This window comes from Sorex fumeus, unplaced genomic scaffold (genome assembly GCF_029834395.1).
Source record: "Sorex fumeus unplaced genomic scaffold, SorFum_2.1 ptg000008l, whole genome shotgun sequence".
Taxonomy (NCBI): domain Eukaryota; kingdom Metazoa; phylum Chordata; class Mammalia; order Eulipotyphla; family Soricidae; genus Sorex; species Sorex fumeus.
This window is the reverse complement of record NW_026606065.1, coordinates 90250400-90272460: the sequence shown is the minus strand read 5'-3', so window position 1 is coordinate 90272460 and position 22061 is coordinate 90250400. Positions and strand designations below refer to the sequence as shown.

General features: G+C 36.8%; 1 protein-coding gene across 3 annotated transcripts in view; it reads left to right on the top strand.

Annotated features, from left to right (window-relative positions):
• The window catches only part of NBEA (neurobeachin), a 663869-nt gene that overhangs the window by 545387 nt on the left and 96421 nt on the right, over positions 1–22061 (top strand). For all 3 annotated transcript variants that reach the window (XM_056109123.1, XM_056109115.1, XM_056109106.1), the window contains one exon: positions 3799–3911. In XM_056109123.1, the coding sequence (XP_055965098.1) occupies positions 3799–3911 (113 nt within the window). The remainder of the gene's footprint in view (positions 1–3798; positions 3912–22061) is intronic.

Here is a 22061-nt window from a genome sequence, read left to right as displayed (position 1 = left end):
TTATTGTCATCTAATTAGATGTAACTTGAACTGCTTGCTTCTAGAAAAATCATTAAAAATTCTTTCCTAATGACCTAGAGATGACAAAATGTCTGTAAAGTGTGAAGAAGCAGACAAGCACAGGAACATCGCTCTTAAAGAGTGTTAATCCAGATGCTGCAATCATCTAATTAAACAATATTTTGCTGTCATTAACATTTTCACCAAGGAATTGCAGTTATAATTTCTTTGTCAGCTGTCTCTAGATCACTTTACCTTCAAAACTAAAGTGCCATATAAAAACATTAAATTGGATGGTTTAATTAAAAAGTTTTTTTTTTAAATGAAGGAACATATCCCGTTTCTGAGATCTCATTTATTGTGCTTCACTTTTATTGTTTGAGTAGATTAATGTCATAGATTTGCAATATTTAATATTCACCTCTTAAGATATATCCTTGTAGGTATAGTTAGAGAAAGAGGGAGAGAGATGGGGAGAGAGGAAGAGAGAGAGAAAGAGAGAGAGAGAAATCTGCACATTTACTGCTGAGAAAGAAAGCAGTTCTACCAATTACAGCACAGGGCTATTTATTAAAATTCAGTTAGCCTAAAGAAAATTTTGACAAAATTATACCCAGATGTGCCAGCACCTAGAAGATACTACTTTGGAAATGACTTGCTTTTCTTTTTTTTTTTCCTAGGGTGGGGGCGTTAGTTTCATAAATAGTCTTTTGTCTCAAGGATGTTCAATAAAATAAAGTGATAATGCTAATTAATGCTAAGACTTATACAAAATTGGAAACACCTAATCATTTTTAATCTGTGTGATTTTTAAATACATTATGCATTTTTACTCTAATATATAAATAAATTGTACTTTTTAATTCTAATATACATACATAATAAATTCTAATGTACATATGAATACATATGTAAGTCTTATGTAGAAAATTTTATCTTAAAATGATATAATGACACTGTGTGAGTACATTTATTTACAAAGTTCATTGTATTTATTGTAATTTAAATGGTGTCTTGAGATTTGGTATTTTTTTAAGTGCTAAATTTTACTTAGCATTTATTTTCAAAGAACCTTTTCAGCATATTAAAAGTAAAGGACAAAAATGCGGGACAGAACAATTGCCATGAGCTGTCATTGCATTAATTGATTGCTATGCATGTTTTAAAAATAATGTTTTTCCCCCAGTCTATGTAATCTTCCCCCAAACACCATTATATATTCTTCTTGATTAGAAAGTAGTTTTCATCAAAAGATTGGTGTTTTCGAGTATGTTCTTTATTTTTCTGCTGTTAGCATTTATGTGATACACTTAAATTCTCATTTAATGAAAATTGTTTGACACAGTTCTTCCCTTAGCACATCTTATAAAACAAGGATTTAAAAGTAATCACTGCATTCTAATTTTCATCTATTGATTTTTAGAACTAAAATATAGATTATAAAATTAATTTATCCTAATAAAAATATTGTTAAGTAGTATAAGACCTACTTTTCATTAGAAATCACAGATATTTATATAGAATGGTGAACCCATAAAAATGACAAAACATGCTAAGCATATCATAGACCCAGTTAGAACACAAAAAAATAATGTCTTTTAGCCAAGCCAGACATTCTCTGTATTTATAGAGAGAGGGGGAAATGCTGAAAATAATAATGTGTTCTGAAGTAATATATCCCCAACTATCAGTAATAAATTTTATAATTTTAAATATTATATTTTATAATGTGCTTCTTTAGCCTAGCACTTTCGTGTGCAAAAAAGAAAAAAAACAAAAACTAGTTCCAGTTTATTTTTCTCAGCATTATTCTTCACCATTGAAGAATTCAGTTCTCTGTGCTACGAGCTGCAGACATTTCCTGCTGGTCTAACATAGACATTCATAAATTATCCCCCACCCCCGCCCTCCCTCTCTTATGTGTGCTTCTGTGTTTTTGCTGTCTTACCTCCAACTCTGCTGATATTTTTCTTCTTTATCTGACTTATGTTTGTTTCATTTTTCAAAAAAGCTTGGCTTTTTATCACATCATCTTCACTCTTTTAGTAAACATTAACAGGCAAATGGTATGTACCCCAAACAGAGCTTTAAGAACACCAAATACCCAGACTCTACATGAATTTACAAACCTTTGGAGAGACAGACACGTAAACAGTGACGCATATTAGCTCTCACACATCTGCCTAAGTACCAGTGTGGGAGAATGACAAGAGAACAAAGGGACCAGCCTCACCTTACTGTTACCACATATTAGGAAACACCAAGTGAAAGCAGCAGTCTGCCCTCTGTCAACCACCAACACACGTAATAGATACCCATGTTGATGTACACACTGAAACTATGTGATTTGTTGGAAACTCTAAGTACACCCATAATCAGACAAGAGAGTCACCAAATACATGTCTACTAAAGAAATGGGGATTTCATTTAATACTTATTACACACTGAGCTATGACTTAGATTGTGGTTTGTTTTTTTTCTGTTCCACAGCCACATTTCCCAGGTGCTCAAGAAGAGATATCGTGTGATGTCAAATGATGATAATGAACAAGCGATTGCATGCAATTTCTGTGTTGCTGTTAATGCTATAAGCGATGTGTGCACCACGAATAGGGGAAAACCTTGTCAATAAATATTGGTGAGATACAGTACCAGAGCAATAGCATAGTGAGTAGGGTACTTGCCTTACACACAGCAGACTTTGTTGCAATCCCTGGAACTCTGTATGTTCCTCGACACACTTCTAGGAGTGATCCTTGAGCACAGAACAGGAGTACGCTCTGAACAAAACTTCATGTGACTCTAAAGCAAAATAAATAAAGCATAAAAATAAATATGGTGAAATAACTTTTTTGTAGGAATCTGATTGAAAATTTATAAAGTTATCCATGAGCATTTTTACAAAAATAAATAATTTTATCAGCATGCCAGGTATGGCCCTGCCTGGCACTCATGCTCTTCTGGGTATGACTCTGGTAGCTCCCAAATGCTGCCACCCCCATACCAAGCCATTGAAAACATTAGGCCCACACCACCCAGCACTGCAGGGAACAGTCCCAGAAGAGAAGTAAATAAACAGCAGATCCAAGTGTACTGCTTTAAAGGGAAACAACACAAAACAAAAAGAAAATTCACGTTGACCACTTTAAAAAGTGGGGTCAAATGCCTGTGGCGTGTGCATCTCTACTTTAATGTACTAGCACTAGAGTATTTCTGTCTACACTGATTAGTGCTAAACTCACTCTGAAATGCTGTTGCCAGAGGTAGAGCTTTGAGGAATGTGCTCGCCGCCGGAGAGCACTATCACAGTTGATCAGTGTGCAAGGCAGCCAAGCAACTTCCTCCCACCATCACTCTCAGGACCCTCACCATAGCTTCCAGGATGGCACTGTTCACCATAGAGGGAGAAAAGTGGTGTCTGGCGGGACTCGTGGGCCAAATTCTAGTGGCCCAAGCAGCAAATGTCACTTCTAACTTCTGCTCTCCATATGCCGCTTACAACTAAACCCCTCGGCCATAACTTCTTGGAAGGAATGCTAAGCATTGTGTTCTGTCCTGAGGTGAGAACTAAACGATGTTGAACAACTAGCAGTACGTACTACAAACTTAGATTCTGAAAAGTGATTGGTTGCTACTTTCGGCTTTAAAGAAATCTCGTTATTGGCGTACTTTTCATTAAACTTAAAGTTCAGTATGCAACTTGTTTCTGAAATTCCGTAATTGGATGATCTCTTGCAGAAGAGGAGCCGCTTTATAAGCACTTAGGGGTTACCCATGTATCGTTTGTCTCTCTTCTAGGACGGACATATAATGATCTGAACCAGTATCCTGTGTTTCCCTGGGTATTAACCAACTACGAATCAGAGGAATTGGACTTGACTCTTCCAGGAAACTTCAGGGACCTATCAAAGGTAACTGTAAATATGTGAAAGTCAATTTATGTTCACAAAACTGTATGCTAAAACACATGACTAACAGGGTTTATGTATTTGTATATGTTTATTTAAATTTATATGCTCACAGCTATTGTTGGGATCTTCTCCTTCTGTATCAGCATCTATATCAGAATCCATCGGTCCTTAGTTAATATAAAAATAGGACCCAGAAATTGGCTCAAGGAGTGGGGAATGTGTCTTTCATGCTCTAGGACTTGAGTTGGGTCCCCAGCATCATACACTGTCCCATCCCAGACACTGCTGGTAGAGCAGTTCCCTAGTGAGCCAGAGCACTGCTGTGGAGGACCCTAAGACTTTTTTTTATTAACCTACAAGATTACAAATTAGTACTAGTATCAGCAAATCATATATTTGATGTGTGATTATTCATAAATCAGATTATTCATTCAATGCTTTGCAGTTCAAGATAGAAACCTAGCACACATAATGAGGCGAATTATTTCTGTTATATATGAGGTAATAAGACATGTTGACTGGAAAATACATACACACACACACACACACACACATGCACACATACACATACACAACCCATGGGATCTTAATTCTAAAAAAGAAATGTGGACTCATGTATTGATCAAGGAATAATGAGATTTGTCTTTTGAAAAAGCAGTTTGGCCTTTAAAATAAAATGACATAAAAAAGGAAGATAAGGAACAATCAAAAGCAAATTTGTCATTCTCTCGCCTCATTGACATGGTGGAAATAAAGTAATTTATTTATAGAAATATGAATAAATTAAATTATTTTAAATGCAGTGAAGAACTAACAACTGAAAACCCCAAAGTCTCTCTCCCACCTCAATAACTAACATAACCAGGTCTTAGAGCTTCTATACTTTAGCCATGTTAAGTCCCAGCAACATATACCTTAGAGTATTTCTTAAGTTCTCTCTCTATTCTCTCATACTTAGTGGTCTGGTTCATCTTTCCATAGGAGTAAGAGTTTATGGTTGGTTTTGGTGAGGGGTGGGCTGAGGACTTATGGATAGTTGCAGCATCATAATCTGTCAATCAGGGGGTATACATTTTGGCCACTTAAAAATTATTCCCACAGTGCTGGGAAATGTACACTGGTGGAGGGATGGGTTGGAATACTCTATGACTGAAATCCAGTCATGAATAGCTTTCTAAGGGTCTCTCTCAATAGGTTGATTCCATTAAAAATTTAAATAAATGAATAAATCAATAAAATTATTCCCACAGGTGGCTTTTAATCCAGCACACCTTTTCTTGCCTCTTCTCTTTTTCTGAAAACCTAGACCGGCTACATGAACTTAGCTACAGTACATCACTGAGAACTGCAGTCCAGTTTCTCTGCTCACTCTAGATGTGACGTGAGGCTCCTTTGTCTTAGGCTCATTTTTTCCGTTGTAATAAGAGAATGATACTATCCTACCAGGCACAGTTATCAAGAGTAAATGATGAGTGCCTTTAATACATTGATGCTGACATGTACCACCGTGGTTCACATGTAAATGTGGTTTGATTAACATAGATTGCAGACTGGTATCAAGATGATGAAAGTAACTTATGGAATATGTTATGTGGAAGCACTGCATTTGACCCTTTGTTGCTATCTTGTGTTGGGATCCATGGAGGAGGGGTGTGGGCACCCTACGAATTGGGGTGGTATTGGAATTATGTGTAGGAGAGACCATCATTAACAGTATTGTAAAATCACATGAACTCGGTAAGTTTAAAATACGAAATAATAAAAGAAGCAGTGGAATAATATTAGCTATTCTTACTACACATGGAGAGTTTCTCAGCTTGTCTTTGAAATCTATGTACTAAATTTTTCACATTTGTTGTATTTACTCTCTACATTTGTTCTAATTTTATGTAAAAAATAAAATCAAGTTGCTGCTCATAGCTAATTTTTGTTCTGATAGTAAAAGTACTAAAGAAATCTGAGAAACAGTTGGCTTCTTTCTTAATGCAGTCACACAAGATGACAAAAAGTAAATAGTTGAATGGTTTCAAATATAGTAATTTGGTTTCAAAGATAGTAATTTTTCCAGTACAGTTGAACTGGATATAAACCTCTAACCATTTGTCATGTGCAAATACTTATTCAGGCTCACGTAGAGAAAAGCATTATATCATGGAACCTGCTCTTCATGAACTAATCTAGTTAGAGATTATCTGAATGATTAGAGTATACTCCACAAGTCAATAATAAGTTACTATATCATAAATAAAGATATGAGAAGCAGTAAGTAGGTGGAAAGAACTCTGCTGGGGCCAAAGTGATAATGCAGCAGTAGGGCATTTGCCTTGCACATGGCCGACCAGAGTTCAGTTGTCTGCCCTCATCTGGTCACCCAAAACTCAGAAAGAATGATCCCTGAGCACAGAGTCAGGAGTAAGCCCTGAGCACCTGAGTTATAATATAACACATATTATATAGTAGTGGTCTACGACAAAAAAGAATTTCGCAGCTAAGTTGCCGGAATTCAAATCCCAATTTTGCCTTGGCTTTGGTGTTTTAACAGGATTATTTACATTTTCTTTTACTCAGTTTCTTTACTGCTTAATGGGGACAGTGATAATTGAATTGTGAGCATTTTGTGAGTCAAGAAATTTGAAGTAGCACCTGGCATAACAGTATTAGTGTATAAAGATAATGTAATAAATCACTGATATGGGTTATGTGCTTTCGACTGTCTTCCTAATGATGATAGAATATACTGTTATATTCATTTTAGAGGGTTTAAATGTTCATTTTCAATATAACTTGCCAATGTTGAGCTATAATCTTTGGGTGGAAAACAACCAAACTAACTTAACAATGTAAGGACAAAAACTGTTTGTGCATATATTTTATGTTAATTGAATAACTATTATCTAATAGGTAATGTAAAATATAATCCCGATGAGAAATTTAAATATAAATTTAAATTTATAAGTAGAATGAATATAGTGTTGACATTTAATGCTATTACTTTTTGAGATTTTTTTAAGCAGGAAGCAGGTCCTTTTTCTTCTAAATAAACTAAGATATTATGTTGAAAAGTAGCTTAGAGGCCAAAGTTTCTTCCACTTATTTATTCTTCCTTGTGCCATTCAGTAAACAGAAGATATATATATAGAGGTCAGTGTGTGTGTGTGTGTGTGTGTGTATCACATACTTGCTATATGTTAGAAACGGTACCTGAAACAAGGGTGAACAATAACTAATAGAACAGAGCTAGTCACTATCACCTTGAAAAGAGTCCAGTACATAACTGAGATGAAAATCAGATAGTTACCCAGAATCTTCAAGGCAGCATTTATGATGAAAGAAATAGTGAATATTCAATGGGTAGTTAATTCTCAAGTTCTCTAAGAAATTTGACTCAACTATTATTGAAACACAGTCCCAGCTTAAAATATATATGGTCTTTATTATGACCAACACGTATTATAAAAATCATGTAGTGAAAGATTTGCTGGAAATTGCATATTTTTAGATTATTCATGTAAAAAATATAAATAATGCAATTCACTTTTTCTAAAGTAATCGGAATGTATAGATTCTCCAAGTCTTTTAAATTGATCTGCTTAATCAGTATTCGTTTCAGCAGGACTTTTTGCCTTGTGATCACATGTGCACTCCTAATTTTATATAGTCTTAAATTAGTAGGAATGGCTAGATAAATAAATGTGAGCATTAGCTATACTTTTACAAGCATAAAATTCTTTATGTTGTGACTATTTGAACCCATAACTCTTTAAAAACTGAATTTTTTCCCAATTGTATTATGTTCCATGCTTTAGCAATTTGTTTTTTATATTCTATCAGACTACCGTGTAGGAAAATGTTAGCAAATTAAATCCTCTTGATATGTTAATAAATTACTCTTATATTGTTCCCATGCTTCATTGAATTTCTTAATAAGAACTTCTTACAAATGGGCTAGAAACCCAAGACTATCCTGTACAGAAATCATTGCTAGACAAGATTTTAATATATGAAAATATATCATAGTATGTGCCTATTGGGAAAATGAATTTTGAAGTACAATAATATAATTGCAAGGAAAAACTACCAATCATGAAATATTATTTGCAGTTAATCGATGTTCAGATAGCATAACATTTTTATAGTTTCAATCAATAGTATTGAGGAGACTTGATTACAATAGTGTTGGTGCTGTACAATGTTCCTGCAAAGTGTTGAAGACCCTCCTCTATTGGCCTCAAGTCACATTAGACTGTATCTCCTTCACCGCCACCACAGTCTTCCTTCCACCACTTCTAACCTCAGTTTTGTAGTTAAAGTCCAAGGTTTTGTTACCATTGGATACTGCCCTTCCCTTGCTTTGTTTCATTATATTGCTAGGAGGGTGATCATCTGGAATTTGTTCTTCTCCCTGCTTTATTTCATTTAATATGACCCATAAAACTTCATCCACGTTGAATCAAATGATGAAATTTCATATTTTCTTGTAGTTCAGTAGTATTCCATTGAATAGAGACACAGCGTATTCTCTGTATATTTGTCTCCTGTTGACATTTGTGTTGCTTTCATTTGTATGCAAATGGCTTAATGGGAGGAGGGGGGATAGATTCCAACGGGTGGGATCTTTGGGTAGTTTGGGAGCTGTAATCATAAATTTTTGAGGAATCTTAATACTGTTTTTCCATAGAGGCTGAACTAGACATTCCCCCTACCGTGAATGAGGAATGAGGGTTCTGTTTTCATACATCCCCTCCAGCACTGAGTGTTTCTGTTTCTGCTCTTTTTTTTTGTCCCCAGTGATACTCAGCCAGCAGGACAGTGATCAGTGCTGGGGCCTGAGGGTGCAGTACTACTCAGGCCCTGTTGTAACGGGAACCAACAGGGTCATTCTGATGGCTCCCAGTCATCACAGCTGCACCCAACACTTAGCCTATACAGTCTCCCTGCCCTCTATTATTTCTGTTATGGACCATTTTCACTGGTGAGATGATATCTCATTGTCATTTTTATTTACATTTCCTGGGTAATAAGTAATGATGTACATGTTCTCATAATTCTATTGGCCATCTGTTTTCTTTAAGAAAGAAAAGGCCGCACACAGTGGTTCTCAGGGCTTACACCTGGCTCTGTGCTCAGGGCTCTTTCATTGCGGGCTCAAGAGACACTTGCAGCCAAGGTCGGCTGCATGGAGGCAAGCATCCTACCATTTGTACTCTTAGTGCCATTTGTACTATTGCTCCAGCCCCTCCTCTCCCGTTTTTTTTTTTTTTGGTGGAATTGTTAGGGTTTTTGTTGTTGCTGAGCTTTGTGAATATTTTATATATTTTGAGTGCTATCCAGACATAGGATTAGCAAATATTCTCTCTTTCGGTAGAATATCTTTCTCTTTCTTTCAGCCATATGTACAGTAACCAGGCTGTAGGTTCAGTACTTGGGTCCAAGGATGAACTTCTGTTCAGTCCCTGCAGCTCTGAGGCTCACTAGAGCCAGCCAACAGACTCTGGAGGTCTCCAGGGCTGCACCCAGCTATAATAGGCATCCATGTTGTGCTGAACATTGAACTAGAGTCTAGGCACATACATATAAAGTTGTAGTTTGACGTAGTCCCATTTGTTTATTTTTCTTTGCCAGTGGAGTTGAGTCATTCACTGAAGAAACTTAAGAGGTTGAATTCATTGGAAATTCTGCCTGTGTTTTCCTTGATGCATTTTATGTACTTGGATTCAATGTGTATATCTTTAATATACTTTGTGTTAATCTTTGTGGATGGTAATGAGGTAATGATCAGTTTCCCTTTCTTGCATGTAGCTATGCAGTTTTCCCAACATCATTTGTTGAAGAGGCCTTCCTTCCTCTACCTGAAACACCTAGCTCCTTTGTCATTAATTAACTGTTCATACATCTGGAATGATAGCACAGCAGGTAGGGCATTTGCCTTGCACACAGCTGACCCGGGTTCAATTCCTCCGCCCCTCTCAGAGAGCCCAGCAAGCTACCGAGAGTATCTTGCCCTCATGGCTGAGCCTGGCAAGCGCCCCGTGGCATATTCGATATGCCAAAAACAGTAGCAACAAGTCTCACAACTTGTGAGACGTTACTGGTGCCTGCTCCAGCAAATCCATGAACAGGAGAACAGTGCTACAGTGCTACAGGGCTACATCTGGAGCAGGGGACGGGGGGTATTTCCAGGGTCATAATTGTATATCATTGGTCTAAAAGTCTGCTTTTCTTTTTCTTTCTTTCTTTTCTTTATTTTAATTTTAAGCATTGTGATTTACAGTATTGTTAATAATAGGGTTTTGTGCATACAACATTCCACTGCATTCAGCAGCAGGGTATCGCATTCCCTCCACCATTATCTCAGGTTACCTTCCCAGCCATACTCATCCCTTGCCCTTGGTAAGCTCAGTTCTGTAAACCAGTTCTCAAGTTCTGCTCTCTTTGACCAGTTGATACCCCCATACTGTAGTCCTTTTGAGAAACCATTCTGTATCTGTGCCTCTCCTTTGACTGACTTTAGTCAGAGGATATCAGCAAGATATCTTCCAGTTCCATCTACACAATGTCAAGTTGCATGATTTCCTATTTTCTTACAGCTGAGTAGTATTCCTGTGTGTATATTCCTATTTGTATATTTCTGAATGTGTTTCCATTTTCTTTATCCAGTCATCTGTTCTTAGACACTCAAGTTGTTTCCAGACCTTGGCTCTTCTGAGCAGTGCTACAGTGAACATCAGAGCGCAAATATCTTTTTTGAAATAGTGTCTTTGGGTAGATGCTGAGAAGCAGAATTGCTCATCGGTGAAGTTTTAAGTCTGAGTATTTTTGAGAAGAGTCTATATTATTTTCCAGAGGTTGAATCAGTCAGCATTCTCACTCACAGTGGATAAAGATCCATTTCCCCCATATTCATGCCAACACTAGTTTTATCTGTACTTTTTGCTGTGTGCCCATTTCAGGTTTGGAGTGATATCTTACAGTTCCATTTCAAGTTAAATAACACACAAATAAAATTTAAATGAAAAGCTATCCTCCAAAGGCTTTAGGAAGAACTAGGTAATTTGATGATATTATTAATCAGGAACACAAAAAATTTTACCAAAAGAAGTTCTTTCCAACCATCTTGGTTTGAAACATAAGTAATAATTCCTAGAAACATTTAGAGACCAAACAAATAAATGAGGAGGTAGTGTTTGCAAAATAAAGTTTTTTAAATCACTAAATGTAGACCAGAGCAAAAGTATAAGAGGTAAGGTCAGCAGCCTTACATGCTGCTGACCCCAGTTCATTCCCAGGATCAAGTATCATCCCCCAAGTATCGCTAGGGGTCACTCCTGAATACAGAGACAAAAACAGCCCTTGAGTACCTATGGGTGTATCCTGCCCCCAAGATCAAAGAAGTTATTAAATGCAGTAATGTAAAAAATTATTTATTACTATGCCCATTATAGAGGCCTGGCATGCAGTGACTAGTAACCAAAAGCAAATTTCCATGATTTGTGAGCTTATGATTCACTGTCTTTCATATCAACGAAAAAAAAGTTAAAGTGTGATATTTAATTTTTCTAACACAAAAGCAAACATGAAATGAATTTTCATTTATTTAATTTATTTAAGGTTTTTATTTTACTCAATTATTTAATTATAGAAACCTTAAATACCAAAAACCTAAAGTTAAATTAATGTTTATTTGCACTTGAAATATACATTTAAATTTAAATTTTATTATATATATAATGCTTTATTATTCCTTGGCCCATTTATTTATTTATTTGTTTATTAGCTTTTTGGGTCACACCCGGCGATGCACAGGGATTACTCCTGGCTCTGCACTCAGGAGTTACTCCTGGCAGTGCTCAGGGGACCCTATGGGATGCTGGGAATTGAACCGGGTCGGCTGCGTGCAAGGCAAACGCCCTATCCGCTGTGCTATTGCTCCAGCCCCTCCTTTGCCCATTTAACTGAACAATTAAAGTGCTCATTTGATTAGTAATCATAAGGTCAAGCTTTATTTACAGTGTATTTATATGTAATTTTTATATCACTGGCTGCAAATGAAAGAAGCTGTGATTGATGTATCTTTTTAATACTCAGTCAACAGAGAGTGTAGAGGCATTTTCCTCTGATTAACCAATTTTTTCCTAGTGGTGAAATCTATCTTAAATCATGGTATATATTATCGGTTTACTTAATTGCATACACTTTTCTCTTAAATTACAGTGGTTACATGACTTTCACATGAAACGTACATCTTTTGCTCATTAAAGTGTAAGTGGTATTTTCCTATTTCCCAGTCATGCCCTCTGATAAATGAAATAATATCATCACAAAGGCAAGTCCAGCTAACATTGACATGCATGTAAGACATTACACGCACACACGCCCAATCATTGAGTGGAAAAAAATAAATTTTGTTAACACTGAAGTTGTTTGACTGACAGATGATGATAAGCATAACCATTTCCCCAAATTATTATGCCATTTAAAAGAAGGAAGTGATAATGCCTTGAGGCTTCAGAATGTGAGACTGCAAATAGATCCACTGGAGTGTGAACACTGTCCAACTTTCTGCCGTTGGTTGTTGCAGCCCAGTGTCTGTATCCCGCTTAGAGAAGGGTTTGCACTGCTAAGGTAGGTAGTGCTTTTCTGGGCAACGCAGTGAAAGTTTCTACAGATATTTCTATCTCCCTTTGCATCCTAAGTAAACCTAAAGTGTGATTCATTTGAATTACTGTAGTATATTATCTAGCCGGCACTTATGTTTGAGTTAAAAAAAATAATAAAGCTGAAACAAGCTGGAGAAGAGAAAACTGAATATGTAAATTGAATCATTTACCACACACAGAAAAATATATTCCCCAATTCAAAAGTTTTTTTAACGTATATTAACTAGTTCCTTGACATATAACCTAATGTGGAAAAAAAATTTTTTAGCCATGCTTGTATTGCAACATTGAATGAGAAGTACTATGTTAAGGCAAGGTATTTATTGACGGTTGTTAGATACTGTTTTGATTTTCCGGAATAATGAGATACCTTACAAGCAGAGAAGTCCAAGAGGCACTAGTTTTAGGACTTGTTAAGATTAATAGTGTTATTCATTCATTCCTTCTTTCTTTTTTACCTTCCATCTTTTTTTCTTTTTCTCTCCTTTTTTCCTTCCTGCCTGTTTCTTTCTCTCATTCTTTATTTCCTTCCTTCCCTCTCTTTTTTTCTCTTTCCTTCCCTCCTCCTCTTCACTCTTTCTTTCTTTTCCCTCCCTCCCTTTCTTCATCCTTCCCCTGTATCCTCAGTTTGGCCGTGTTACAGATATTATAGCTTTGAAGGCTATGAAATGTGAGAACAAGCCTTTGTTTTATTTTATGAATGAGGCTCATCCACTAATGACTTAAGGCACTTACACGAATCTTCATTTAGTAAAACCAATACAGATCCAGTGTGCAGAAACAGATTCTGATATAGTATCTTCTGCTAAAGTATTTAAGATGTGTGGCACTTTTGTTTAAAACGTGAGAAGTAAAATAACCAAAAATGTGGGAAAGAATTGCAGTAGTCACAAATGAAAGCATCCTCGTTAGGGAACCTCAGATTAAGGTAATGCCCAAGGAAATTCAACACCAAGTGCTCAGGTGCTTGAATGCCTTTCCAAACTATATCTTATAATTTGTCCAAGGCAGTTAATGAGATGATGTTTTCAATGTTTTAAATCAGTTCCTTGGTTTCAAGGAGGGATGTGTAGTATGTGGGAGGCTTGTCATTGTTTTTGTTGAAATTGAAAATGATAGTTAGGCTCTAGTGCCTTTAAATTTTTTTGTTGAATCACTGTAAGATAGACTCTTACAAAGCTCTTCTTGATTGGATTTCAGTCATACAGTGTTCCAAAACCCATCCCTCCACCATTGTAAATTACCCAGCACCAGTGTCCCCAGGTTCCCTCGCATCACCCCCACCTCTTGCCTGCCTCTAGCAGGTGCTTCTCTCTCTCTCTCTCTCTCTCTCTCTCTCTCTCTCTCTCTCTCTCTCTCTCTCTCTCTCTCTCTCTCTCTCTCTCCCCCTACCTCCCTCCCTCCTTTTGGCCACTGTTTGCTATGTAGATATTGAGATATTAAAAGGTTATCAAGAACATCCCTTTACCTACTTTCAACCCTCAGATCTTGTCCAGCGTGATCATTCCCAGCTATTATTGTCAGACTGGTCTCTTCTCTGTCCTACCAGCCTCACCCCCACAACTTGTGGTTAGTTCCAACCATTGACCTGTCCTCCTAACCCCTGTTTTCCATGGCCATGGATATTAGTCTTCTACTATATATACATATATATTCTACTGTATATACACATATATATTTTATATGCCACAAATTAATGCAGTTATTCTATATCTATATCTGTCCCTCCCCTTCTGACTCGTTTCACTCAGTACGATCCTCTCCATATTCATCCATTTATAAGCAAATTTCATGACTTCATTTTCCCTTACAGCTGTGTAGTACTCCATTGTGTTGATATGCCACCGTTTCTTTATCTCTTTGTCTGTTCTTGGACACTCAGGTTATTTCCAGATTCTGGCTATTGTGAATAGTGTTGCAAATAACACAGGAGTGCGGATAGTGTTTCTGCTGTGTGCTTTTGTGCCCCCCAAGGTATATTCCCAGAAGTGGTATTGCCGCATCAAATGGGAACTCAATTTCTAGTTTTTTTTTGAGAAACGTCCTTATTGTTCTCCAAAAAGGCTGGACCAGTCATACTGGCATTCAGTATGGGGACTTTGAACCACACCACTCCATGCCACGAAAACCACCTATGCCAAGAACTAACACTGGAGATAGTTGCCTTTAAAGGACTTGTTTTTATTTAGAGTGTTCGTTATGATACCATTTGATCAGGACATTTTTCGTGATTAGTAGGGAGTAAGTAGGCGCACCAGAGACCTGGGATAGATGATAAGGCTCTTGGCTTGCACACAACTGCAGCCTTAGTTCAAATCTTCGCCACCACATACCATTCCATGAAAACTGCCAGGGATCACTTTTGTGTTCAGAGCTGGGAATAGTACCTAAATGTCACCCGTCTGACCCACCCCACCTCAAATAATAATAATTGGGAGGGGGAAAGTGAAACTGAAATGTTGGTGAAGGAGTAAAGTGACCTCTTTGTCATGCCTTAATGCACTTGAAATATTAAGGCATTCATTTTGTATAGAAAACTTTCATTTGTATTCTAAAGTTAAAGTTTTCTTAGAAACAAAAGGTGAGTTTTTCTCCAAAATGCCCTGCATCTTCAGGTGTGCCCTGTGCTATGGATACTCATGTCCAATATGAGCAGAAAGACCAAAGAGACGCATTGAGTCAGTCACTCTGTCCCTCTGGAGATTCAGCTGCACTGTGCATGGACCTATAGGAGACGCTAACAAATTCTGCACATCAAACCTGGGATCAAACCTGGGTTGGACACATGCAAGGCAACTGCCATTCCCATTGTCCTATCTCTCTGGCCCACACTTCCTTTTATTCATACGTCATTACATCGTCCCTAAAGAATAAGGAAAGTGTTTAATAGTTAGGTGAGGCTTGTGTAATGATAAAAGGACATATTTGGCAATGTAATAATAGTTCACATAAACCTGCAAAAAAGGGCAGTTTCATCTATTTAAGAGAAAAAAATCACACATTTTAGAAATGCAAATCTGTGAATTAAAATGTTCTTATTGGGCCAGAGAAATAGTAAATTGGGTTCAGTGCTTGCTTTGCATGCAGCAGACCCAGATTTGACCTCTAGTCTCCATATGGTACCCCATGCCCCACAGGGAGTGACCCCTGAGCTCAGAGCCAAGCATAAGCCCTGAGGCACCCAAAACATATAAGAAAACCCTAATGTTCTTCTCTGTGAAAATAACGTCAAACATAAGCATCCTAGGAGGGACATACTTTAAATTTGAAAATTTTATATTATTCTTATGTTTTGGTTCTGTGACAGTACCAATTATAGTTTTCACTTACAGAGTACATTAGATGGTATAATTACCAGCACTTTTATTATTTTTGTATTGCTGAAATGTCTTAAAGCAAATTAAAGATATTAGACTTTATTCATAGTACTTTAATATGCAACAAATGTTTCCTGTGTAATCAAAATACCATCATCACACTTAACAAGTTTTTAATAATTTCCTGATACTATTCTACACTATGCACATACTCAGAATTTTTCCAGCCATCTCTATTATGTCTTTTTTTTTAATTTTTATTAGTGAGACACCATGAGGTACAGTTGTAGACTTACAAACTGTTGTGCTTGGGTTTCAGTTATACAATGATCAAGTACCCATCCCTCCACCATTGCCCATTTCCCACCACCACGGATCCCGGTATCCCTCCCACTCCCCATCTCCCCGATCCCACCCTGCCTCTGTGGCATGTCTTTAAAATTTGATTTGTTCCAGTCAGAAATCAGTTGAGGATTGCACAATACATCTGATTCTAAAGTGTCTGTTTAAGCTGGACTTTCTCCCCACTCCTTCAACCTTTTTTATATGATATACCAACTTACTGAAAAGAGTTTATTAGTCTCCTATAAAATATCTACCTCCTGGATTTGTCTTTTTGAATCCTTCATAATTGCCATTTATCTTGTTTTAATTTGTGGTAATTCCAATATCAGGGAAAATTGATGGCAGAAATTTTACTTAGAAATATATTGACTTTATTGTTTGCTAAATAATGACTAAATATAGTCATTATAATTTTGCTTATTAAAGTTTTTAAAATTCTTTGAAAGATATTTCTGGATCACATAATTTAAGAAGCAAACAAAAATGATAGACTTAAATTGACCCAAGTTTTGATCTGACAGTAAAATTGATAACGCATTAAAAGTCTTCATTATTGTCACTCCCCAGAGGTGTTAGCAAAGCTAGAACTTTATTCCAGTTTTGTGTCTATGCTCTTTAGAATCTTTTCTGTGAAAATTCTTAGCAAAAATACATTCATGCTATGTGATTTTTAGGAACTTTTATAATGTTATGTGGTCATTTTTTTTTTCAGCAGAACCTTTTTCAGTTCCAGCACCAGTGCAGTGCTGATAATTTATATTGCCTATAATCCCTTCTCAAAAAAGACAAAAATTTGGCAGTACCTTCCTGAAGTCTACCAGATACCTTGTTTTTCTTCTGCTTTAAATCACTCAGTGACTTCACTACCTTAGCAGAAGCTGTGTCTCATCACCACGGTCTACGAAGCCGATGTGCCTTTACTTGTTTTCTAACTGCATCTTATAAAGCCTTTTTCTTATCTACTTTGTTTTAGCCACACTGTCTTTCTGTCACTGGCACAAATCAGACATCTCACCTCCCCCTGTAATCCCCAATATATGTCACCCATTCATTCCCAACCCTTGTGCTAGCTTCCTCCTCCGCACTGAATTCTCTTACTTCTAAGTTTCCTATGACTGGCTTCTCAGTTGCTTCAGTCTTACTGCTTTGTATTATTACTTTGTCAGGAGAACAATTTTTTCTGATATTTTCTCATTTGCTTAATATATGGCCCTCCCGTTGATCGTCGATTTGCTCGAGCGGGCCCAGTAACGTCTCCATTGGAGACTTTGTTGTTACTGTGTCTGGCATATCGAATACTCTCGGTAGCTTGCCGGGCTCTCCGAGAGGGGCGGAGGAATCGAACTCGGGTCGGCCATGTTGGCCGCTTGTAAGGCCGATGCCCTACCGCTGTGCTATCGTTATTTCTGCCTCTGTAGACAGATGGCACATGTATGCATACACATAGTTGGAACACATTTACTCACATATATTTGAAACCAAGTTTCATGAGAACAACTGTTCTATCCTATTTAGGAAGCTAGAATAATTTGTTAACACTTAGCAGACCCTCTTTCAGTAAGAATAAATCTACCCTGAAACATTTTCATGTTAGCCTTCTTGATTAAGCTGCACAGTAAATAGCAGTGTGACTGTATCATCATTGATTAGACATTTAGACTCATTCCAGTTTGAGGTTTTCGCCTTGCTTCTTGCCATTTCAATAAATACAGAGCATAATGGAGAGAGAGTACAGGGTTGAGGCACTTGCCTTGCACTTCGCCTGCTCTGGTTTGACCGTAATACCACATAGTGAGCTCTGAGCCCATACTGAGTCAGGATTAATCCCTGAGCACTGTTGTGTGTGGCTCCGAAACAGACAGACAGCTCCTCCACCCCCACTCCTACCCCACCCCCCAAAAAATAAAAGAAATTCTGAAATGAACATTCTTCTTGGATTTCTTGGATCAAAATCAAGTGTGTAGTTTTAAAAAAACATTAAACCATGGGGTTACCTCATAAGATACTGTGTGTATTTATATACGTATATATGGACAGATGTATGCACACACACATAGTTCTATCAACAATATTATGATATACCCTCTTTCAGTACCATAGCCAATCTTAGAGCTTAATTTTTTAATAACTTAATGAATGGAGTTGGTTTTTCTTTGACGTTAAGAATTATCATTGAACTTTTGACTCTTATTTACAAGTAATGGAAAACCAACCTAAACTTCCTTTAAATTTTAAATACCGCATTTTTATATGTCTGAGTAACTTTAAAGAAATTTAGGGGTGGGTTGGCCCAGGAAACTTGGATTGAATATGCCTGGTGTCATAGGATGCCGCTCCCATTGCTCTCCTTTATGGGCTTCTTTCTCACAGTCAGCCTCTGCTTTCGGTAGTGAGACATCAGGAATCCAACGACATAGAGAGAGTGATGCTGTCGAGGATATACCTATGCCGGGAGTCAGGTAAATGTAGTGAACCCACTTGAGCAAGGCAGAGCAAGACTGGGAAAGAAATGTAAGAAAGGACGGAGTAACGAATGCCAGGCCAGACATAGGAAAGACACTCGTCACATTATAATAGCTGATTTTTTCTTATGTATACTGCGGTTCATCCAAGTTCGCTCTTCATCTCACTAAGTTCACTTCTTTCACTGAACTGTTCATTACTCTTGCTTTAAAATGTGTTTATTTAAAGAACTGTTGTTTACAGAGGTCACTGATGGTTGAATTTTAGACGTAAAATATCCTAGCACCAGTGCCACCCGCGGTGTCGGCCTCCCTCCACCAACGTCCCCAAGTTAACCTCCCCGCCTGCTCCCCTCGCTGCAACCTGCTAGCTCACGGGCACATTTTAAAGTTTGGTAGTTGTAGTTTGAATATTACATTTTCAGTGTTGTTGAGTCTAGGCTTTGGATATATAGGAGTGGATGTGTACCGCTCCTCGGCATTACCAATGTACCCAAGGCCCGTGGCCCGTTTACCGCAGTCACTTCCCTCTTTATCTTTTTTCTTACCTTCTTGACTCTCTTCCTTCTCTCTTTTTTTTTTTTCCCCTTTATTTTTTTTTTTTAAAGTTGTAGATTTACAATTTTTTGTGCTTTGGTTTCAATTATACAATGATCAGATACCCATCCCTCCACCAGTGCCCATTTTCCACCACCATGGATAATATCCCTCCCACCCCCATCCCCCCATCCCCCCTGTCTCTGTGGCAGGGCAATCCCCTGTGTTCTCTCTCTCCTTTTGGGTGTTGTGGTCTGCAAAAGAGGCATTGAGTGGCAAACATGTTCAGTCCATAGTCTACTTTCGACATGCATCTCCATTCCTGGGAGGATCCTCCAAACATCCTTTATTTGGTGCTCCCTTCTCTATCTGAACTGCCCTTTCCTCTAGGATACCTGGCTGGCCTCTAAGTTATGGAGTAATCCTCCTGGTGCTGATCTCAGCTATTCTTGGGTATTAATCTCATACTTTGTTACTTTATATCCCCCAGATGAATGCAATCTTTCTATGTCTATCCCTCTCTTTCTGACTCATTTCGCTTAGCCCTTCTCTCTTTTTAATCCTCCTGATACACTGGGATCACAGGGAATCTAGGCATGGCCTCATTATTCCACTGTATGCTCGCATCTACTCTTCAATACTCTTACTGTTTTTTAAGAACAATTTTTGAAGAAACTAGCCCTTTATCATATTTGTAAATACATTTTGCTTTGAAATTTGCCTAAGATTTCACGTGGAAATGTAAAAGATGGGATCATCAGATCCATCTGTCTTCATTCACTCCTCACTTTTTGCACATCTAAAAGAATTCAGATACTGTATTAGGTGCTGAGAATCCAGAGGTGAATCAAACAGGATAATCTCTTGAAGGGTTAGTCTACTAGATAAAAGAAGTTACAAACTGGCCTAACTGTTCCCAGATGGTGTCATATAAGGCTTCACAGATGAAATTTGAGCTGCTTCCTTAAGAATGAGTTGAAGTTAGATAAGAAGCGGGAGGTAAAAAAATTTACTTGAGCTCAATAATCATCTATAGATATAAATTTATATTGTAATAACTGAAAATGTTTTGAATGATGATATGTGACTCATGATTGAATAAATAACATTAAAGGCAAGTATTCTAGAAATCTTTCTGAAGTATTCTCAAGCCCCTTGATTATTATTTTTGCTTTTAAAATATGTTGAGAAAACTATAAACAATATTAATAAGAAACAAATCCATCAAAATTACTCACCTTGATTGTATTCAGCACAAGGTCTCATCTTATTCTGTAAAATGTATAGACACTAGCAAAGTGATCTTGATTTGACTTTTCTTTGTTGTCCTCATCTATAGTGTAATACAGCAAGACTAATAAGCCTATAAGTTTCATTTCTGAGAATCTCTGATTGATGAGTATTAAGTAAACAAGTAAAAAAATCTTTATCAAGAGCAACATTTTCTAATTTGCAGTGAAAAAGTTATGTAGTGTTAGAAAAAGAGTGGAAATCAAGGTACTTGTTTTTTTATCATAAATTGAGGTTCATCATAATACCTTGCCCATGTCAGAGACTTCTCAGTCTAGAAAACAAATGTGAAGACAGTATCTTATGCAGTTATATATTGTCATTAGAAATTGCTAAAATAATAGTTAATCTTTGAACACATCAGTATGTATTAGAAACATTCCATTACTGGGCCTAATTTCAAGATTTTAAATAAATAAGCTCAGTATTATTACTTTAATTAGAACTTGATTCTCCCTAATTCTTTTTTCACAAAATTAAGATCTGGGGGCAGGCGAGATATTACAGGGACTAAGGCATTTTCCTTGCATTGGGCAGAACCTGTTTCAATTTCCGGCACTGTATTTTAGTCCTGAGCATCTCCAGGACTAATCCCTGAGCACAGAGCCAGGAAGACGCCCTCAGCATCACTGGGTGTGACCCAATGATTGTAATCTGGTTTAATATCATTGGCCATGACTCAAATGATCACATTTGAGGTCCTCAAATTTGTTCACATTTTAAAGTTTACTTATTAAAATCAACCTCAGACTTTTGTGTTCTCTAAAGTAGTTTTAATGACTCTGACAGTGTAATTTATACAGTGTATAATTTTATTTTAAAATTGTAGTGTTTATTTTTTCCTATCCTGCTTAATGTACAGACTTATTCCATAAACATCACTTGCTAAGGTTTTATAAAATAGAAAATAGAAGTGTAAGGTTTTATAAAATATAAAAATGTGCTACACATATTCTAATCCTAATTTTCCAAAGTGTATTCCAAGGACTGCTGGTTCAATTAATGTAACAGCTATTATGAAAATAAAAGAAAGGATACAGTTCAAGTAAAAAATAAACAGGAAATAACCATGAGGCATATTGCAAAATAAATTGATAAATATAATGAAGTATACTTTTACACTAGAATTCTTACCTTATTGATGTGCCAAACCTAGATAGAATTGACATTGCATTAATTGCTCAAATTTCAGAAGGAAAACAAACTGACACCCATCTCAATTCATACATACAAGTAACTCATTGATAACATACATGATGATCAGGATAAAGATTGATAATAATTTCATATGTTTATATTCCATAAGAAAGTATGGAATACCTTCTAGGTGGAAGTACGGGATAAATCATCTATGATTGTATTCTCATTTCCTAATGGACACTTGGATCATTTTTCCAAAAGATGGTTTTGACTCTTGATTCTTAGCAACCAAACAATGATGCTAATGAGTACACATCAAGTCATTTCCATTCTGTTTTGCAAAATTTATTTCTAACGGTCTTAAAAATTTCAAGCTGAGACATGTTTCTTAGCTAGTTACCA